This window comes from Etheostoma spectabile, chromosome 24 (assembly GCF_008692095.1).
Source record: "Etheostoma spectabile isolate EspeVRDwgs_2016 chromosome 24, UIUC_Espe_1.0, whole genome shotgun sequence".
Classification (NCBI taxonomy): Eukaryota; Metazoa; Chordata; class Actinopteri; order Perciformes; family Percidae; genus Etheostoma; species Etheostoma spectabile.
Genome location: NC_045756.1, coordinates 5,876,415 through 5,891,976, shown reverse-complemented (window position 1 = coordinate 5,891,976; position 15,562 = coordinate 5,876,415). Strand labels below are relative to the sequence as shown.

At 40.1% G+C, this 15,562-nt stretch overlaps 1 protein-coding gene across 4 annotated transcripts in view; it reads right to left on the bottom strand.

Moving 5' to 3' along the window:
* Positions 1 to 15,562, bottom strand: part of LOC116673928 (FERM and PDZ domain-containing protein 4) — a 57,579-nt gene that overhangs the window by 24,555 nt on the left and 17,462 nt on the right. For 2 of the 4 annotated variants that reach the window (XM_032506304.1, XM_032506307.1), the window contains exon 1: positions 33 to 575. The exons of the other annotated variants lie outside the window; for them this stretch is intronic. In XM_032506304.1, the coding sequence (XP_032362195.1) occupies positions 33 to 106 (74 nt within the window). In that variant the 5' untranslated portion in view covers positions 107 to 575. Of the gene's footprint in view, positions 1 to 32; positions 576 to 15,562 lie in introns of those variants that run through there. 4 annotated transcript variants of the gene reach the window in all.

Genomic DNA, 15,562 nt, shown 5'->3' with positions numbered 1-15,562 from the left:
TACCAATTCTTAAAATAGAAGAAAATGCGTACTAGACAAGGACGTCATCACCGTAAGACTCCTGTTGATCAATTCCCATATTGTGCTGTTGATGGGTTGAATACATCAGTCAGTCATGTCACAGCTTGCAGTGTTTGAAAAAGAAAACTGGCCTTAGATGAAAAGTGTTAAACACTATCAGACCCTTTCAGTCATCCTGCTGATCAGTTGTCATGTAGAAGAAAAAAAACTAAATGATACATCAGTTGTCTCAAGAAATACACATATCTTCCTTTCTTCCATTAAAACCAACTGCAAAAAAAAAGAAAAAGGCAATAGATCCACTTCAACCCTATAGGGCTTTTGAGTTCAACTCATCTCGATTCTGTTGCCATTTCAGTCATCTGAAAGAAAAACAGATCCACTGCCACTTCAGAAACACAATCAGAGGCTCTTGTGCTCAAAATGTACAGAGGTTGTGGCGGTAACGGCTGTGCAGATCTCCAGTGTGTAGCCAGACATTTGTCTGTGTTCGTCATTGTGCTGCTGCTGCTGCTGCTGCTGCTGCTGAGAGCAGTTTTGGTCCAAACTGAACTAAACTGCTGTGGCCTCGCCTCCTTTATCCCATAATCCCTCTCATCACAGAGAAAACAAATCCAGCTGTATGTGTATGTGTGAGAGAGAGTATGAGTATTTGTGTGGATGAGAGAGAGAGAGATAAAATAAGAGTGTGTGTGTGTGTGTGTGTGTGTATGTGTGTGTGTGTGTTGGTGTGGAGTAAGAGGCTTTTCGGAGAGCAACAACGTGTATGGAAACATCCCTCCATCTGGAGACACACAGGAGGAAGCGTTAAGAGGAAACTGACTCTTAAAGTTCACCTTGACGGCATTAATATTTCACTCTTCACTTTTGGTCTTCCTCCAGTGAGAAACAAGTGTTTTTTTTTTTTTAAGTCAGATGGAGACAGAGAAGGGCAGATTGTTCTGCCAGTAAATATTTGAATGGTATTGCCATTCCTAGTGGCAGAAAATACACTTTAGGGCCCACTTGTAAATGAAATACGGCATGTGGGATGGATATTTTCGACACTGTCAAGGTCCTTTGCCTCAAAGCTGCTCACTGTCAGCATCACCTGCCTCACTTGCTGAAAGCAGAAGGTTGGGATTTTACAAGAAGCATTGAAAACCACATCCTCTATCCTTTAGCTGGGCGTCTTCCTGACTACTCATTCTTTTTCTCCCTCAATGTTTTTACTAAAAGTTCACAAGGTTGAAGCATCTCTGTACAGGAACGTACAAACATCGACAGATCAGAACGCAAAATACTGTCACTAGAAACCGGTTATTCACATCATGAAAGTTGTCCCCTTGGTGAACTATGCAAGCAGAGTTTTTTGTCCGACTGTAGCACAAACTCGCTGTCTTAACGTTAGGCCTTTTCCCCTGTTCCGCCCCTATTTGATGCATTTCCCGACAACATACCACAAAACCAAATATATGCCTTCAAAAGAAGCGGCAGGGTGTTGTTGTTAGGGTTGCCTTTGCTGAAAAGGCCACTGTATTGACTCTAAAAAGTACCTTTTTCTTTCCAACTGATCAATTAACATCCCTCTCTTCATCTCTAGGGATCAATTTCTCCCCGTCATCCACACTACTGCTCAAAAGCTAAACTTCATAAAACAAATTCAAATCAATTTCTCTTTCCTTGACAACAATGTACTGACAAGAACCATTTTTCAGTAAAAAAAGGTGAGGCACAATTTAAGAAAAATTTCTAATTTTTAAATGCTTTTTTTTTTTTTTAATGTAGTAATACGCAATACACTATGGCAGCATCGGGGGGACACCTTTGGACTTTACATATAAAAGCCTCATTTGAAAACAGAAGCAATTAAAACTGTGGCATGCAATTGATAGATTTCACAGATTCTAGTTTGAATTGATTACTGGATTTATTTTGACATGCTAGTTTATAGAGAGACTGCCTGTGCCAGTAGTGTCTCTGTTTGTAAGTAATCCATGGAGCAGTATATTTTGTTTTAGTTCAATGGTTTTGACAAAATTAGAATCCTGATGTTTGTTTCAGCCATAAAACCCCCCGCTGACTAATTGATTTGTCATGGCTTGTCCCTCATGGACTGCCATTACAGATATTGATCCCCTCTGTGTATTAGGATTGTTCAAAACCATGAGGATAACTATTGTATAATGAATTGACAGGCCTAACCTCTGCAGCCACTGTGTGAGAGCAGTCAGTGAATCATCATTGCAACTTTCCACCCCAATATCCAAATGCCCGTCCTCATTTAGTAGCAAGGATGGTGTTTACTTGAGTTAGTCAGGTTGTTTTTTGCTGCATCATATGTCAGACCTTCCTATCACAGAAAGCAGTGGAGCCAGCTGGCTCAGCCCCCCCCCTGCACAGCTACCACATGCTCCAGTCAGCAAGAACACAGCTCCAAACACGGAGCTCTGGGTGCATCTCAACAATGGTTTCATTCCTCCTGTACTGCAGCTCTGATTCAGATTGCTGCTGTCCAATGAGGTAATCCATCACAGGGTTCAGCCTAAACAATAGCTATACTACCACATACACATTAGCTTAGTACGTAATAATCCATCAGAGTACTATTAAAATCCCCTTTTCTCTGACATTCATTACATTTAATCAGTAAATAGCATTGTCGTGGCTTTCATTGAGAACTAAAAATAGCTCTTTGTGTCCAATGATAACTGTAGTCTTGTGGTCACTAATTAATAATCCATGCTCCTGAATTCTTGTCCAGTCACTGTGATGTGCAGCAACAGATGCTACAGGTTGTTGTAGCAACTTTGGAGTGTTAGCAGCGGGTTTGAAACTGTGAATTGTGATCCCACATTGTTTCAGCAATACCAGCCAGATTTGTTACAAGTTGACCAAAGACACTCTAATCAAAGTGATCTGCTTGGGTTTATTGCAATGTTGTTTTGATTTTAAATGGAGACAATGATCTGGGCCATGCCTTAAAGCAAGACCAGGCAATTTTGGAGAGAACCCATATGGTTGTGTCATGATCTAACAAATAAAATTTATGAACAAGTTAACACACTTTTGCTCTGGTGGCTCCCAGCTAGAGCCCTCCTCGTTCTGGTACACAGTAGCTCATGGTAGTTCATGCTGTGTAATGTTAGGAAATGTAAGGCTAAATATTAAATATATATATGGGGGTTTAAACCTTGACATCTGGGGGAATGTGATGGTCATTTTTAACAATTTTGTTACTGTACTTTTGGGTTTGACCTGACTCATTGCTAGTTTGGACTCTACTCTGACGCAGCACCCTAACATGGTCAGCCTCTGTCTGACTGTCTCTTTAACCAAAGTCAGGAGATGAGAGTAATCTGAGTCTTTGCTAACAAAAAACATTTTCAAGTCAGAGCTTGACTTGTATTTAAGACAATTTAAAGATCCAGGCTCAGTATGTAGGCCATTTAAAGGACTTTGCAGGCCAATGTGGGCTCATTACCGCTGGGAGTGAAAATAATTTAGTTTGGACTTTCTTTTTTGAATAGACCCCCCACACACACACACACACACACTCTTAATGTCTTGTCAAAACCCCTCAAGACTGACTGACTTTGCACAAAAAGCAAAGAGCTCTCCCAAGATGCTTTAGCCTACATTATGACAATGCTCACTAAAGCCAGTAGAAACCCGCTTCCCCCCCTGCCAATTCTCACCACTTTACACTCTACAGAACAACTAGGGTAATATAGGCTAGAACGTCCCCCCCCCCCCGTCTTTTTAAAAGCTCAGCTGCTGAGTGACCTCCATGCTGGTGGAGTTGAGGACCCCTCTCAGACATATAGGTTAAGTGGTGGAATGAACAGTGAAATATACATAATAAATGTACCTCAGAGTTTGAGTCACCTCTTTTCTTCCTTTATTTAGCAAGTGTTCATTCCCAGTCTTTCATTTGTACAGTGATATGATGGCTTACAAAGTGCTTTAAAAAAATCTATTTCAATCTAAGGTATTTCTGGTCTAGGGTCTTGACATGAGATGCACAGAGACAACTTTCAACTCGCTGTGATTACACACTCCTGAACACGCAAATCTCAGAAAAACTTTCTACAAAACTTCACAATTAGCCTGAAGTAACTGTGCATATTTAAAGACTGTATCATCTTCAAACAAGGCAGGGGGCTCAATTCAAAACACTGGTTTTGGTTTTGAGGCCCAAAAAGAAAAGGAGAAAAAAGGAGTAAAAATGAATACAGGGTGTTTTTATCTGGTTGTGGTTTAAAGTTAGCATAAAACAAACACATGACGTACATGGTGTAAGTGACTTAAACCCCAGAAACGCTGTGAGATAACGGTCTAGAAGTTACTTGCGTGTCACACTGTGCAATAACAAAAATGTCAGCTCCAATCTGTGTCAAACAGGCAACATCCATTGGCATTGTGTGAATCATAGCATTACGATGTTAATAGGTGAAGAACATCCACAAGCAGAGACACGTCAACAACTCGCATGGCACCCATACTGTATGGGTGCTTAAAAAGTCGGGGAGTCTATTGTGACTCGTTTAATGTCGTTTTACAATTGGTTGCTTCCAGCTTCTCAAATGTGAGGATTTGCTTCTTTTCTTTGTCACATGTGAATTTCTTTGGGTTTTGGACTCTGGGTCGCACAACAGAAGGAACTTAAAGACGTAACCCTGGGCTCTGAGACATCATAATGAACACATTTTACTATTTTCTGACAAGACTAAATGATTAATTAATTAAACAAGATCAAAAACTAATATAAATAAATATAATGTATATCACAGTTACATCTAAAGCTGAATTAACTAGATTTGTGCTGTTGTCAGTAGGATTGTCTATTGGCATTACTTTGTCACTAATAATGTCCTAATTTGCTTGCTAATGGAGCCTCTCCCCTCTTAGTCTTCCTCATTATGCTCATTAATAGTTCCAACTTAACACACTCATAGCTCCTAGCAAGACAACTCCCGCCATCGCCTGACCTTCTTCTTGTCCAGTCCCGCTCCCATTCCATTTGTTGGCTTTTTCCTCTCTTGCTCACTCAGTCTTTCTCCCATGACGCTGTACAGTTCATAAATGAAACATTGGTGCATGTTGTTAAAAGAGTTGCCCTGTGAGTGCTCTTATTTTATGGCTTTACTATCTGAAAACAACAGGCTCTCTCCATTTCACATAGACACATATAAGCATGCACAAAAAAACATGCACACACACTTGCTTTTTATGTAACCACTTAAACATTAAGCTAAATTCTGCATGCTCTCTGAACATCTTGTAAAGTGCAGATGTTTGCTAAACAAGCAATTAAAAAAAAGCAGAAGGAAAAAAAACAACAAGAATTTCACAAAGTTGTTAATTGGCAGCAGAGGGTTCGGTAAGCACTTTGGAAAACAAATATTCTCAAAATCAATCTCATTCACTGACAAACTGAAAGGAATAATGGATACATCCATTCTGAAACTGAAAAGCTCTCCCATTTACCATTTACAGACTACATTCAGATTTCCTTGAGTAGCACTGGGCCATCAAGACTTTGGACAAGAGCCATCATTATGAAAGCTAAAGCCTTCAAGCTCCTGATCGCAAGCCTGATAATCAGATTGAACTCCCATTTTCCTTCCCTTCAGTCTGACCATGTGCTCGTTTTAGCTGAGTTCTGTTTGCGAGAAGGGTTATTTTGTTTATTTAAGGCAAAATCCAGTAATTCCAATTTTGCACCATTGACCAATAGCAAGGCATCTTGACAGTGCTGCAGACCTTTATGGAAACAGCGAGTTGTCCAAAAGTCCAACATAGAGCTGCAAAAATGAATAGATTAGTTGTCAACTATTGCATTCATCAAATATGTATTTTTGATAATTGATTAATCGGTTTGAGTCATTTTTTTTGAATTTTTAAAAATAGTTGTTTTTAAACTATTGTTTCACTCCTTTACGACAGTAAACTGAACATCTTTGAGTTGTGAATCAAACAAGACATTTGAGGACGTCATCTTGGGCTTTGGAAAACAGTGATTGACATTTTTCACAATTTTATGACATTTTATAGACCAAACAACTAACTGATTAATCAAGAATATGGTTGACAGACTGATTGAAAAATACTTTCAGCCATAATCCCAAATGGAAGAAGCTACCAAAGCGTCTTATCTTGACTGCACCCATCACTTTTATTTGACCTTCTCTGCAAGAGTAAAAACTACTCCACAAAGAAGGCAGTTATGAGTTACAAATACATATTTGAAATGAACTATTTGAACTTAATGTCTGATTAAGTTATTGTGACGTTTATCACTCGTTAACTGTCAATCAGTTGAGTGTCAATTGGCAAGGTTGTTTGCTTAGCGAGCTTTTTATACCTCTACCTTTAACTCTGATTTGAACGAAATGCAATTCTAACCCTAACCCTAACACAATGCCAGGGGGAGTGATCCGCTCAGTACATAGAAATGTCACTCAAGCCTCTAGCACGCCTAGTTGCTGAAGTCGTAAAGTTTTTCTGCCACTATTCTTCATAAATGCATTGTCAAGCTCTGTCACAGGAAGTTATTGTCTCCATTCTTAATCTGTTAAAGTTCTGATTGGTTGGTTGTTTTTTCACCATTTGAATTGTTGAAAAAAACATGTTATTTATTTCAACCCTGTCCTCTCACATCTGGTTTAGGCTACAATACTCGACCATATGCATTCATTTGTATCTCCCCATCGGCCACCAGGTTGCTGAATCCATAGTCTATCAGCACTAACTGCAGAGGCAGTGAGTCACCGCTATTCTACTATTTTATGGTGGCGGGTAAATGTTGAATTTGTCATGATGATCTGTGCTGCACTGTGCGGTGTAAAGTATTTCCCCTACAAATTAACGACCCTCTGAGATCATATTAAAGACTGAACTGTACTTGAGCTGATTAGTGGGATTTGGATCTTTATGTCCTCTAGAGATGAAACTCCACTCCTTCCAAACACCGGCTGATGTGGAAACATGCCAACGGCGTGTGACGATGGAATCAATTAAAAGCTTATGTAAAAGCTTTTCCTGACAAAGGACATACAACTAGGTGGGGAGGGGGGAACTGCTACATTTAGGCTTTCAGTCAGCTTTCGTTTCAGGACCACGGACAGCTCCCCTTCCTTCACACAGCACTGTTCAGGATGGGAAAACTCATTTTCACGTCAACGTAGTGCAAAAAAGAATGCATGATCATGCTGCACTTATCCATCATTTTATTAGGTATACCTTGCCAGTACCGGATTGGACCTGCTTTTGCTAACTCTACTGCCTTAATGATTTGTGGCATGGATTCAACAAAGTGCTGGGAACATTCCTTAGAGATTTTGATCCATATTGACATGATAACATCAAGCAGCTCCTACACATTTGTCGGCTGCACAACCATGATGGAAATCTCCCGTTCCACCACATCTCAAAGGTGCTCTTCTGGTTTGAGATCTGGTGACTATGGGGGCCATTTGAGTACAGCGAACCCACTGTCATGTTCAAGAAACCTGTTTGAGATGCATTGAGCTGCTGCCACGTGATTGGCTGATTAGATATCCGCGTTAACGCGCAGTTAAACAGGTGTACTTGATAAAGTGGTAGGTGAGAATCTCCTGACACACACACACACACACACACACACACACACACACACACACACACACACACACACACACACACAGCAAAATACAAGCACAAATACAACTTTGTACATGTCAGGGTTAGGTAAATGGTAAAATAGTACACAGTCAGCTATATCAATCACAGCTGTCCGGCATGGTTGAACCTCACCTTCAAACACACATTATCTGAGAGCAAATGTAAACTCTCCATCTGGAAAAGACATTTAAGGGCTTTGGCTCTATTTGTTCATTTATCCATTATCATTTCTCCCCCTTGACTTTTCCTCTCCTTGTTGCTCTCACTTTCTCTCTCTTACTCATGCCGTGCAGGCAGGCACACACACATACACACACACACACACACGCACACACACACACACACACACACACACACACACACACACACACACACACACACACACACACACACACACACACACACACACACACACACACAGACTAGACTAGAACTGGGCACACCCTGTCCTTTCCCTACCGATGATTTGGACTAGACATAGGCTGCTGGCCAGAATCTTCACCGTGGCACACACATATTCAACGACTGTCCTTAACTGCACCGCAAATAGCATTTACCGGCTTGAGCCAAGAGCGTGAGTGTTTCGAAACATCGCATTTCTCTTCAAAATGAACGTCTTCTGCAGTGGGAGAGCAGCATTTGGTTGGAGGACAGCAGGTGCAGCTACAAGTTTGTTCATTAATAAGACAAGCTCATATCAAATGAAACCTCTAGTTGCTAGTGGGGAAGGTTATAAATATGGGATCTGGCAGCACATGAAAACAGAATATAAATATGCTAGAAACTATAAAAAATTAAATCAATAAAACAGTTGTTTAAAGATGTACCTATATAAATGCTTCTGAATAGGTTGACATTGCAGATAGACTATAAGACGGGGCAGAGTGTGTTACATGTAACAACTTACTTGCTATTACTTCACTTGATTAGTTGTGATAAACAGTTGTGTTAAACAACCATATTTAATGGATAACTACAGGTAAGCCTAGGTATACGCATTTAACATTTATTCTGAGGATTAAGACATGAATTTAAATGTCTGTGCTGCCCTTTGGGAGAGAGGCATGTACGTCAACGCTTTGATTGGCAGACAGGATTGCTGGTGTGATGGAAATGGTGAAGCTGAAACAAGGATCAATACGCGGCATGACCCTTACAATGCAAATGGAGGTAAGGTTTAATTAGCTAGGATACTGCTTTGGTGTACAGGATGAACTTATTTTTACACAGTAATGAATCTGAATGAAAGGAGTAACAAGGGCCGGTCACAAAAAGGAAAACTTCATGAGGTGTATGACAAGAAAAATGCCTCCAGTTTTATCAGGAAAGGATGAAAATGATTCAATATATTTTTCTAAAGGTATAGGTTATCTTGCTTGTAGATCAGTTATGTCTACAACCTGTCACCGTGCCACTGTATTTGTACTAGCAGCAGCCATAAAACACTTTACAGTGTTGCATTTCATCTTTTGCAGCACAACAGTATGTCTCTGTTGGACAACACAGTCCACTGCATAACAACCCATTGATTATTTGCAAATGTCACATAAGGCCCAGTGGAACCAGGGGGCTGGAAACACAAAGGGCACCGTAGCAGAGTTTTAAATGATGTCTTTAAAAGAAATCTGGTGATCGTCCTTTTGAATTATGTTGTTTGGATTTGGCCTAAAGCTCGACAGAAACAGCTCTTAAATTCACTGCTGAGTTTCAGCCAGAAAATAAGACACATCATTTTCATTTGCAACCTGCACCTTTGGGCTGTCGATTAATGGATCCAAGAACAAGTTCTGAGAGGCGACGTAAGGACCGGAATCAAACAGATGGATCCCCCAGAGACAACTAAAGGTAATTACTCACCAGTCACCGTAATTTCACAGTCTCTCATGAAGAAAACAATTGAAAAGTCAGGGCTTGGGTCTTCCCTTTAACCAGACAAACACTATTTGTTTATATATTTTGTAAAATATATGTGGTGATCCAGTGGTTTCTGAAAAAAAGCACATTAATGAAACCAAAAGTCAGGTTAGCATTAATACATAGGAAATCCATGTCAAAACACACACAGGCTGAAAATATTACAGCCGGCTCGAATATCTGCACCAAACACTGAAGCATAATTCCGCAGGCTAAAAATACCACAGCAGAACAAGTGTCGCTGAACGCTCCACAAATAAGATTACACAGGAGGTTGGTGATCATTGCGATGAATAAAAAACTGCTTGTCACTCATGTCTTGTTTCTTGAATCATGTTGGAAATGAAAATCCTCCAGTGAGAGAAAAAAGAAAAAGTTCAGTAGGGCGCACTGTTGAGTGTTCTATGAAGCACTTTGAAAAAAGGATGTACTTATAATTATGGAGGAGTTATAGCGATGCTCAGTCAGTGCAGGAATGGGTTTAGGACTTACATATGCAGTACATCCAATACATGCCAAGGGTTGAACATGCATCACTAGAGTAAGTGCATGCATGTGTAAGTATGCATAGTATGTGACTGTGTGTAAGTATGTGTGTGTGTGTGTGTGTGTGTGTGTGTGTGTGACAGCGTGGCTCTGAATACACAGTGGCACTTACAGTAAGTATTATGTGATAGTATTTGGAGCAGAACTAATCACTCTACTTGCCTCTTTAGTAAACAGATGTTTCAGTAAACAGACAACTGGCTGAAGTCAGTGTGAGCTCAGCCAACATGGGCCTTGTCAAATTTTTCTAACTGTATTTAGTTACATCATACTTATTAATCGCCTGAATTCCAGACAAATTTATGGTATACTGCACACTTTGCTCACTGTGTTTACAAATGCACACTGCTGGCAACTCTCAGAAATCAGAAAGCTGGGCAGAAGGAGTTTGGAAAAAGTTGAAAGTCTACTTTATTGTAACTGACAACTTACGCAACGCTCAGATGTGGGAAATCCCAACTGTTATGAAATCACATTACTTGATACAAATGCAAACGCTAATGCTAATAAAATTTCACAATTGACGCTAAATGACAAGGATTAATTAACTCCACAGTTTTTCTGTCATGTTTGATTTATTTGTTCCACAGTGCTGTCTTTCCCCCTGTTACAAATCTCATCCAGCATACCAGCATGTGTGTGTGTGTGTGTGTGTGTGTGTGTGTGTGTGTGTGTGTGTGTGAGAGTGAGCGAGGAATATGAAATGCAAGATTCCGCAAGTTATTTTTAACTTTCCTTCAGTCCTACAAGGACAGAATTGCTCACTTCATGTGGCAAAACCGAGCTAAAGTAATCAATTATTGAGTACACTCTTAGAGGCATGTACAGTATGACTGCATTTGGGAAACATCCTCATCCACTCATCGTGTCATTTTTCATGTTAGTGATCAAATCTGTGGAGACGTATACGTATTTAAACTTCCTCATCACTTGAAGAAACGCATAGTTTTTCAAATAATATACTTGTTACATAACGAAACACAGATGCCCAAAATGTGTCCTGGGAGTTTTACGGTAACACTTTAGCATAGACGTGAATGCATCACTGAGCATGTATCTGAAATAGCAGCTGTAAGGGGAAATGGTACGGAAAGTGGATACAGTACATCGAGGCATGCACGTCACGCTGAATATGTACTGGAAATGTAACATCTGCTGTTAAAAAGGGTTTAGTTTTTTTGTCTGTGAATGTTGTGCTGGGAATTTGGGGAGCTATGTACTGGATTATGTCTATGCTTGGCTGGTTGCATTTTTACCTCAAATGAGAGCCAAAACTAAAATATGGCGGCAACAGAATTCTGCAAGTCCTTTCTAAATCCAAAAACATGGATGTTAGGTTAGTGCTCCTGTCATTGCCCCCAGACCAAAAGGCAAGGGCAAAAATAACTGGAGTTGGTCCCTGGGCGCCTGCGGCTTCCCACTACATCTATGTAAAGGATGGGTTAAATGCAATGGACACATTTTGCTTCTCCATGTGTGCTTGGAAATGACAACGAAGGCACCTTTCACCTTTTACCTTCAAACAGTGATGAAATTTATGAGAGGATTAACAGTATGTCATTCAAAGGAGGACAGGTTCAAATAGGGTCAAATAGGTTTTATATTCCCTTGATCATTTTCAACGATTACTCACAGTAGGGCTCCCGCTGTGCTGAGGGAGAAACAAGGGCTGGGAATTTACCTTATCACATGAGCGCTGTGGGACCAGCACTAATCCTGTCATGTTTGAACAGAGTCAATATGGACATTTCCATAATGCAGACCTACAGATGGCCAGTATGTACCCTAAAGTAGTTCTAAAAAGGAACCAGAACACATCAGCTCCGGAATATTTTAATAAAAAATGTGTTATTGTAGCCAGCTGCTTACTCGACATAAAGTACTCTGCAGTGTTAGAAATGGTAAAACTTCAGAAAGAAGATCAGTCAATTGAGTGAGTCATCTTGGGACACATGGGTGGTTTTGACGCCTTTGTTCTCAGGAATTGCTATGGGGTTCAACCTAGGGGCAAAACACCATTACAGGCCTTGTTATGGGTGTTAGGGAAAAGAGAAGGTTGTCTAAGCAAAAAGAAAAGATTCCAAATGGAGTCACAGTTGGGTCACAACAAGGCCGTTCTCCACTCATGAAGCTAAAGGTCTGTGCTCCAATGTCTCATTAAATAATGCACTAAGCAGGTCCCATGCACAATACATGAGACATAAAAGTACAGACAGAGAAACATGCTGTATGTCAAATTCTCTTAACGTTTACAGAATATGTGACAAACTCCTGTGGGCATAACCTCAATAAGAGCGTCCTTTTTTGCATCACCAATAAGCTGGCACATTGTTTCTGAATGTCACCGCTTGCTGTTTGAGAATTAAAGCGTTCTTGGGAGATGTCGCTTGTTCTCAAAGTTTACTTGTTTTTGCGAAGCAGAGACGAGGGGAGGAAGTTTCAGATCTGAATGGAGCAAGAAACAAAATGGGTTTTGCTTCATTTGCATAACTGATCAAATTTGTCAGAGGGGGAGCGGAAGCACAAAGCGCGTCGCTCCAGTCTTTCAGTGTTATCTGGTGTGAGAGACGACTGGAATTATGGGAAGTAAAATGTGGTAATCATAACATAACAGAATATTAGTGTTCACCAGGAAACGAATCCCAGCAGAAGACATGCGTGAGAAGGAAGGACTGATTAAAGTATTCCATTACAGAGCTGGTATCTTTTATCAAATAAGCAACAGATATGTTATTCTGCTGGGCTTAAAATCAAATTTGCTACTGTGGCTTTACACCTAAAAGAAAAAGAAAAGTGCACATTTTTCAATCCTAATTTAAAAAGGGTAAATCACATCCATGAAGCAGACTGTGCCTGGTTTAAATTACAGGCAGCGATGGAAAAACAGGGAAGGAGATGGATGTGCTGCCATATAAAGGAGACAGATAGATAAGGGAGAGATGCCGGATGAGTGATGTAATTTTATATACTGAATGAAACAGCCAACAGTGTGTTTGCCCTGACAACCCCTCCTACAGTGATCACCGACCAAATCCCTTAGGAGGATTATCCAGACTCAAATCAAGAAAATCATGCAACTTTAAGGGTTACGGGCAGAGAGTGAGAAAGGGAGAAACGGAGTGGGGGGTGGTTGGGCTGTAACCTTGTTATTCTTTCTACTCTCCTGTCTCGGATTTGTGTATCTTGACAAGTGGTCCACAGCGAAACATCAACCTCCATCAAATAATTGGACACCTAAATGTGCTTGCATGTGCATTGAAAGAGCTATTAGTCGCAATAAAGGGAATTTGTGACAAAAAAAAACATTAACATTTGTAGGTACAGCTCAAACTGTTCGTCTCATATTAGTTTTGACTCAATTTAAAAGATTGATGCCACTCTCATGTCTTTACGCCACATACGAAGTCAGAGCCAGCAAGCCATTAACTTACCGTAAAGACCGGAAGCATGGGGAAATATAATTATGTATGACGATATAATTATGTATATTAGTCAGCATTAGAGCATGCTGGTAGACAGTTTTTTTTTTTACCTTGAAGAGAGCGAGGCTAGCTATTTACCCTGATTCCAGTCAATATCAGATTCAGAATCAGAAATACTTTATTGATCCCCAAAGGGAAATTCTGTGTTATAGTTGCAAGATTTTATAAATATCAGAGTAGAAATATAAATAAAGAAATAGAAGGAGTGTGGATATGTACGGTATTTTAGCTAAGCTAAGCTAACAATGTGAGTCAGTGGTATCAATTTTCCCATCTAACTCTCTGCAACAGAGTGATTAACCCTATTTCCCATATCATTTCATATCTGTTGTTCCCCTCCCCTCTTGCGGTCTTATAGAAAGGTTAATCTTGTGGCCCAAAGGCATGAGTTAAACCGCTTCCACACATTTCCGGTACAATATTATGATTAAAACTGAGGCAGAAATGACACATAAAAAAAGTTACATGTCTGAAGTATGACATTGTTACAGGTTATTTTAAGCAATTTGCTCAAAATTGAAAATGACTCGGCCATGGCACGTCAGATGGCACTCGGTATAATGTAAATTTGCCCTCTGAATTACCAGCATGCATTGGCATAAAGCAGAAGGCAATTTGGCATGCGTTACTGAAATCTGATATTCAGAACACAAACAAGCCATGCTGGATAATTTCACTGCCAAATTCCAACACACTAAAGCCAAGATTTCCCCACACTACAAAACGCTGATACAGGTCCTGTCTTTGTCCTTAGGATGCATGGATAAGAGAGATCAGGTTAATGTTCCCGGAATAAAGCCAGATGTGTGATGACAAAACTCTCAGTAGTCCGTAGTCATGATAAAAACAACAAGGACTCTCACCTGCTGCAGCTGTTTTCATTCCCATCTTACAATGAATGATTTATTATGAGAATTAAAAGGTGATAAATGTGCCACAACTTCTCATTAAAATGTATGAAGCAAACTTGGCTTGTACTCCATTTGCAAACAGAAGGTTCCAAAACTGTATTATGACAGCTTATAGATGCACAACGGCCATCTGGGTACAGGCAAAGTGCAGCAAACTTGCCAGTGATGCAAAACACTCTCTTGGTGCCTGTTAGCGTTGCGCCATTATTAATTTTTGCTATTTTGCAGTCTGTCAACAACCGATAAAGCCAAATGTGTATAAGTGGGTGTGGCGAGCGTTGTGACGGAAGACAAGCCTAAGTGGTTCCCTGGAGGGTAAAGCTCTTGGAGAACAAGGGGAGGGGATGCACTTCTTTTGATAGATGGAACTCAAATCCGAAGTCAAATAAAGATAAAAATGTGATAGCATGCAGACTTTAGGCATTTGCCTCTGTATTGTGTTACTCATTCAGCTACTATAACGTGACAAAATATGAATGTTCTCAAATTTATGTGATGTAAGGAAGTCCAGGAAAAAACAACAACATAAAACTGTTCATATGGCTCCTCATGATTTGAAGGGATATTTCTAAAAGATCCTGGAGAACACAGTGGGGTGCTTTGGTTTCCACATGCAGTACATTTCCTTAATTTTGTGATAGAAAAACCTGCCTTTTTTTTATTAAATAAAAATGTTGGGGCGAGTGAGTTTGACTCCAACCTGTGACCCTTTGCTGCGTGTCGTCCCCCATCTCTCTCCCCCTTTCCTTTCTAACCACAGTCACTAATAATGGGTAAAGCCCCCCCCAAAAATTGTCTTTAAAAAAGAAAGAAAATTGTTGCTCCTTGAACATACAGTAAAGCGAGAAAATGACTTCCAAACCTAAGATTCATGTGAGCAATAGCTAACTAGTCCTCCAAATTAAACCACAAATATGTTCACATCAACAACATAATCTGTCTGTGCCTTTCAACACTGTTACCAATCCCTGTTGAAAAAGAAGCCCATGTCATTGTGTTAAGGTTTAGTTTGGAAAAAACAGTGGCCTGCCGTGTTAAAGTCAA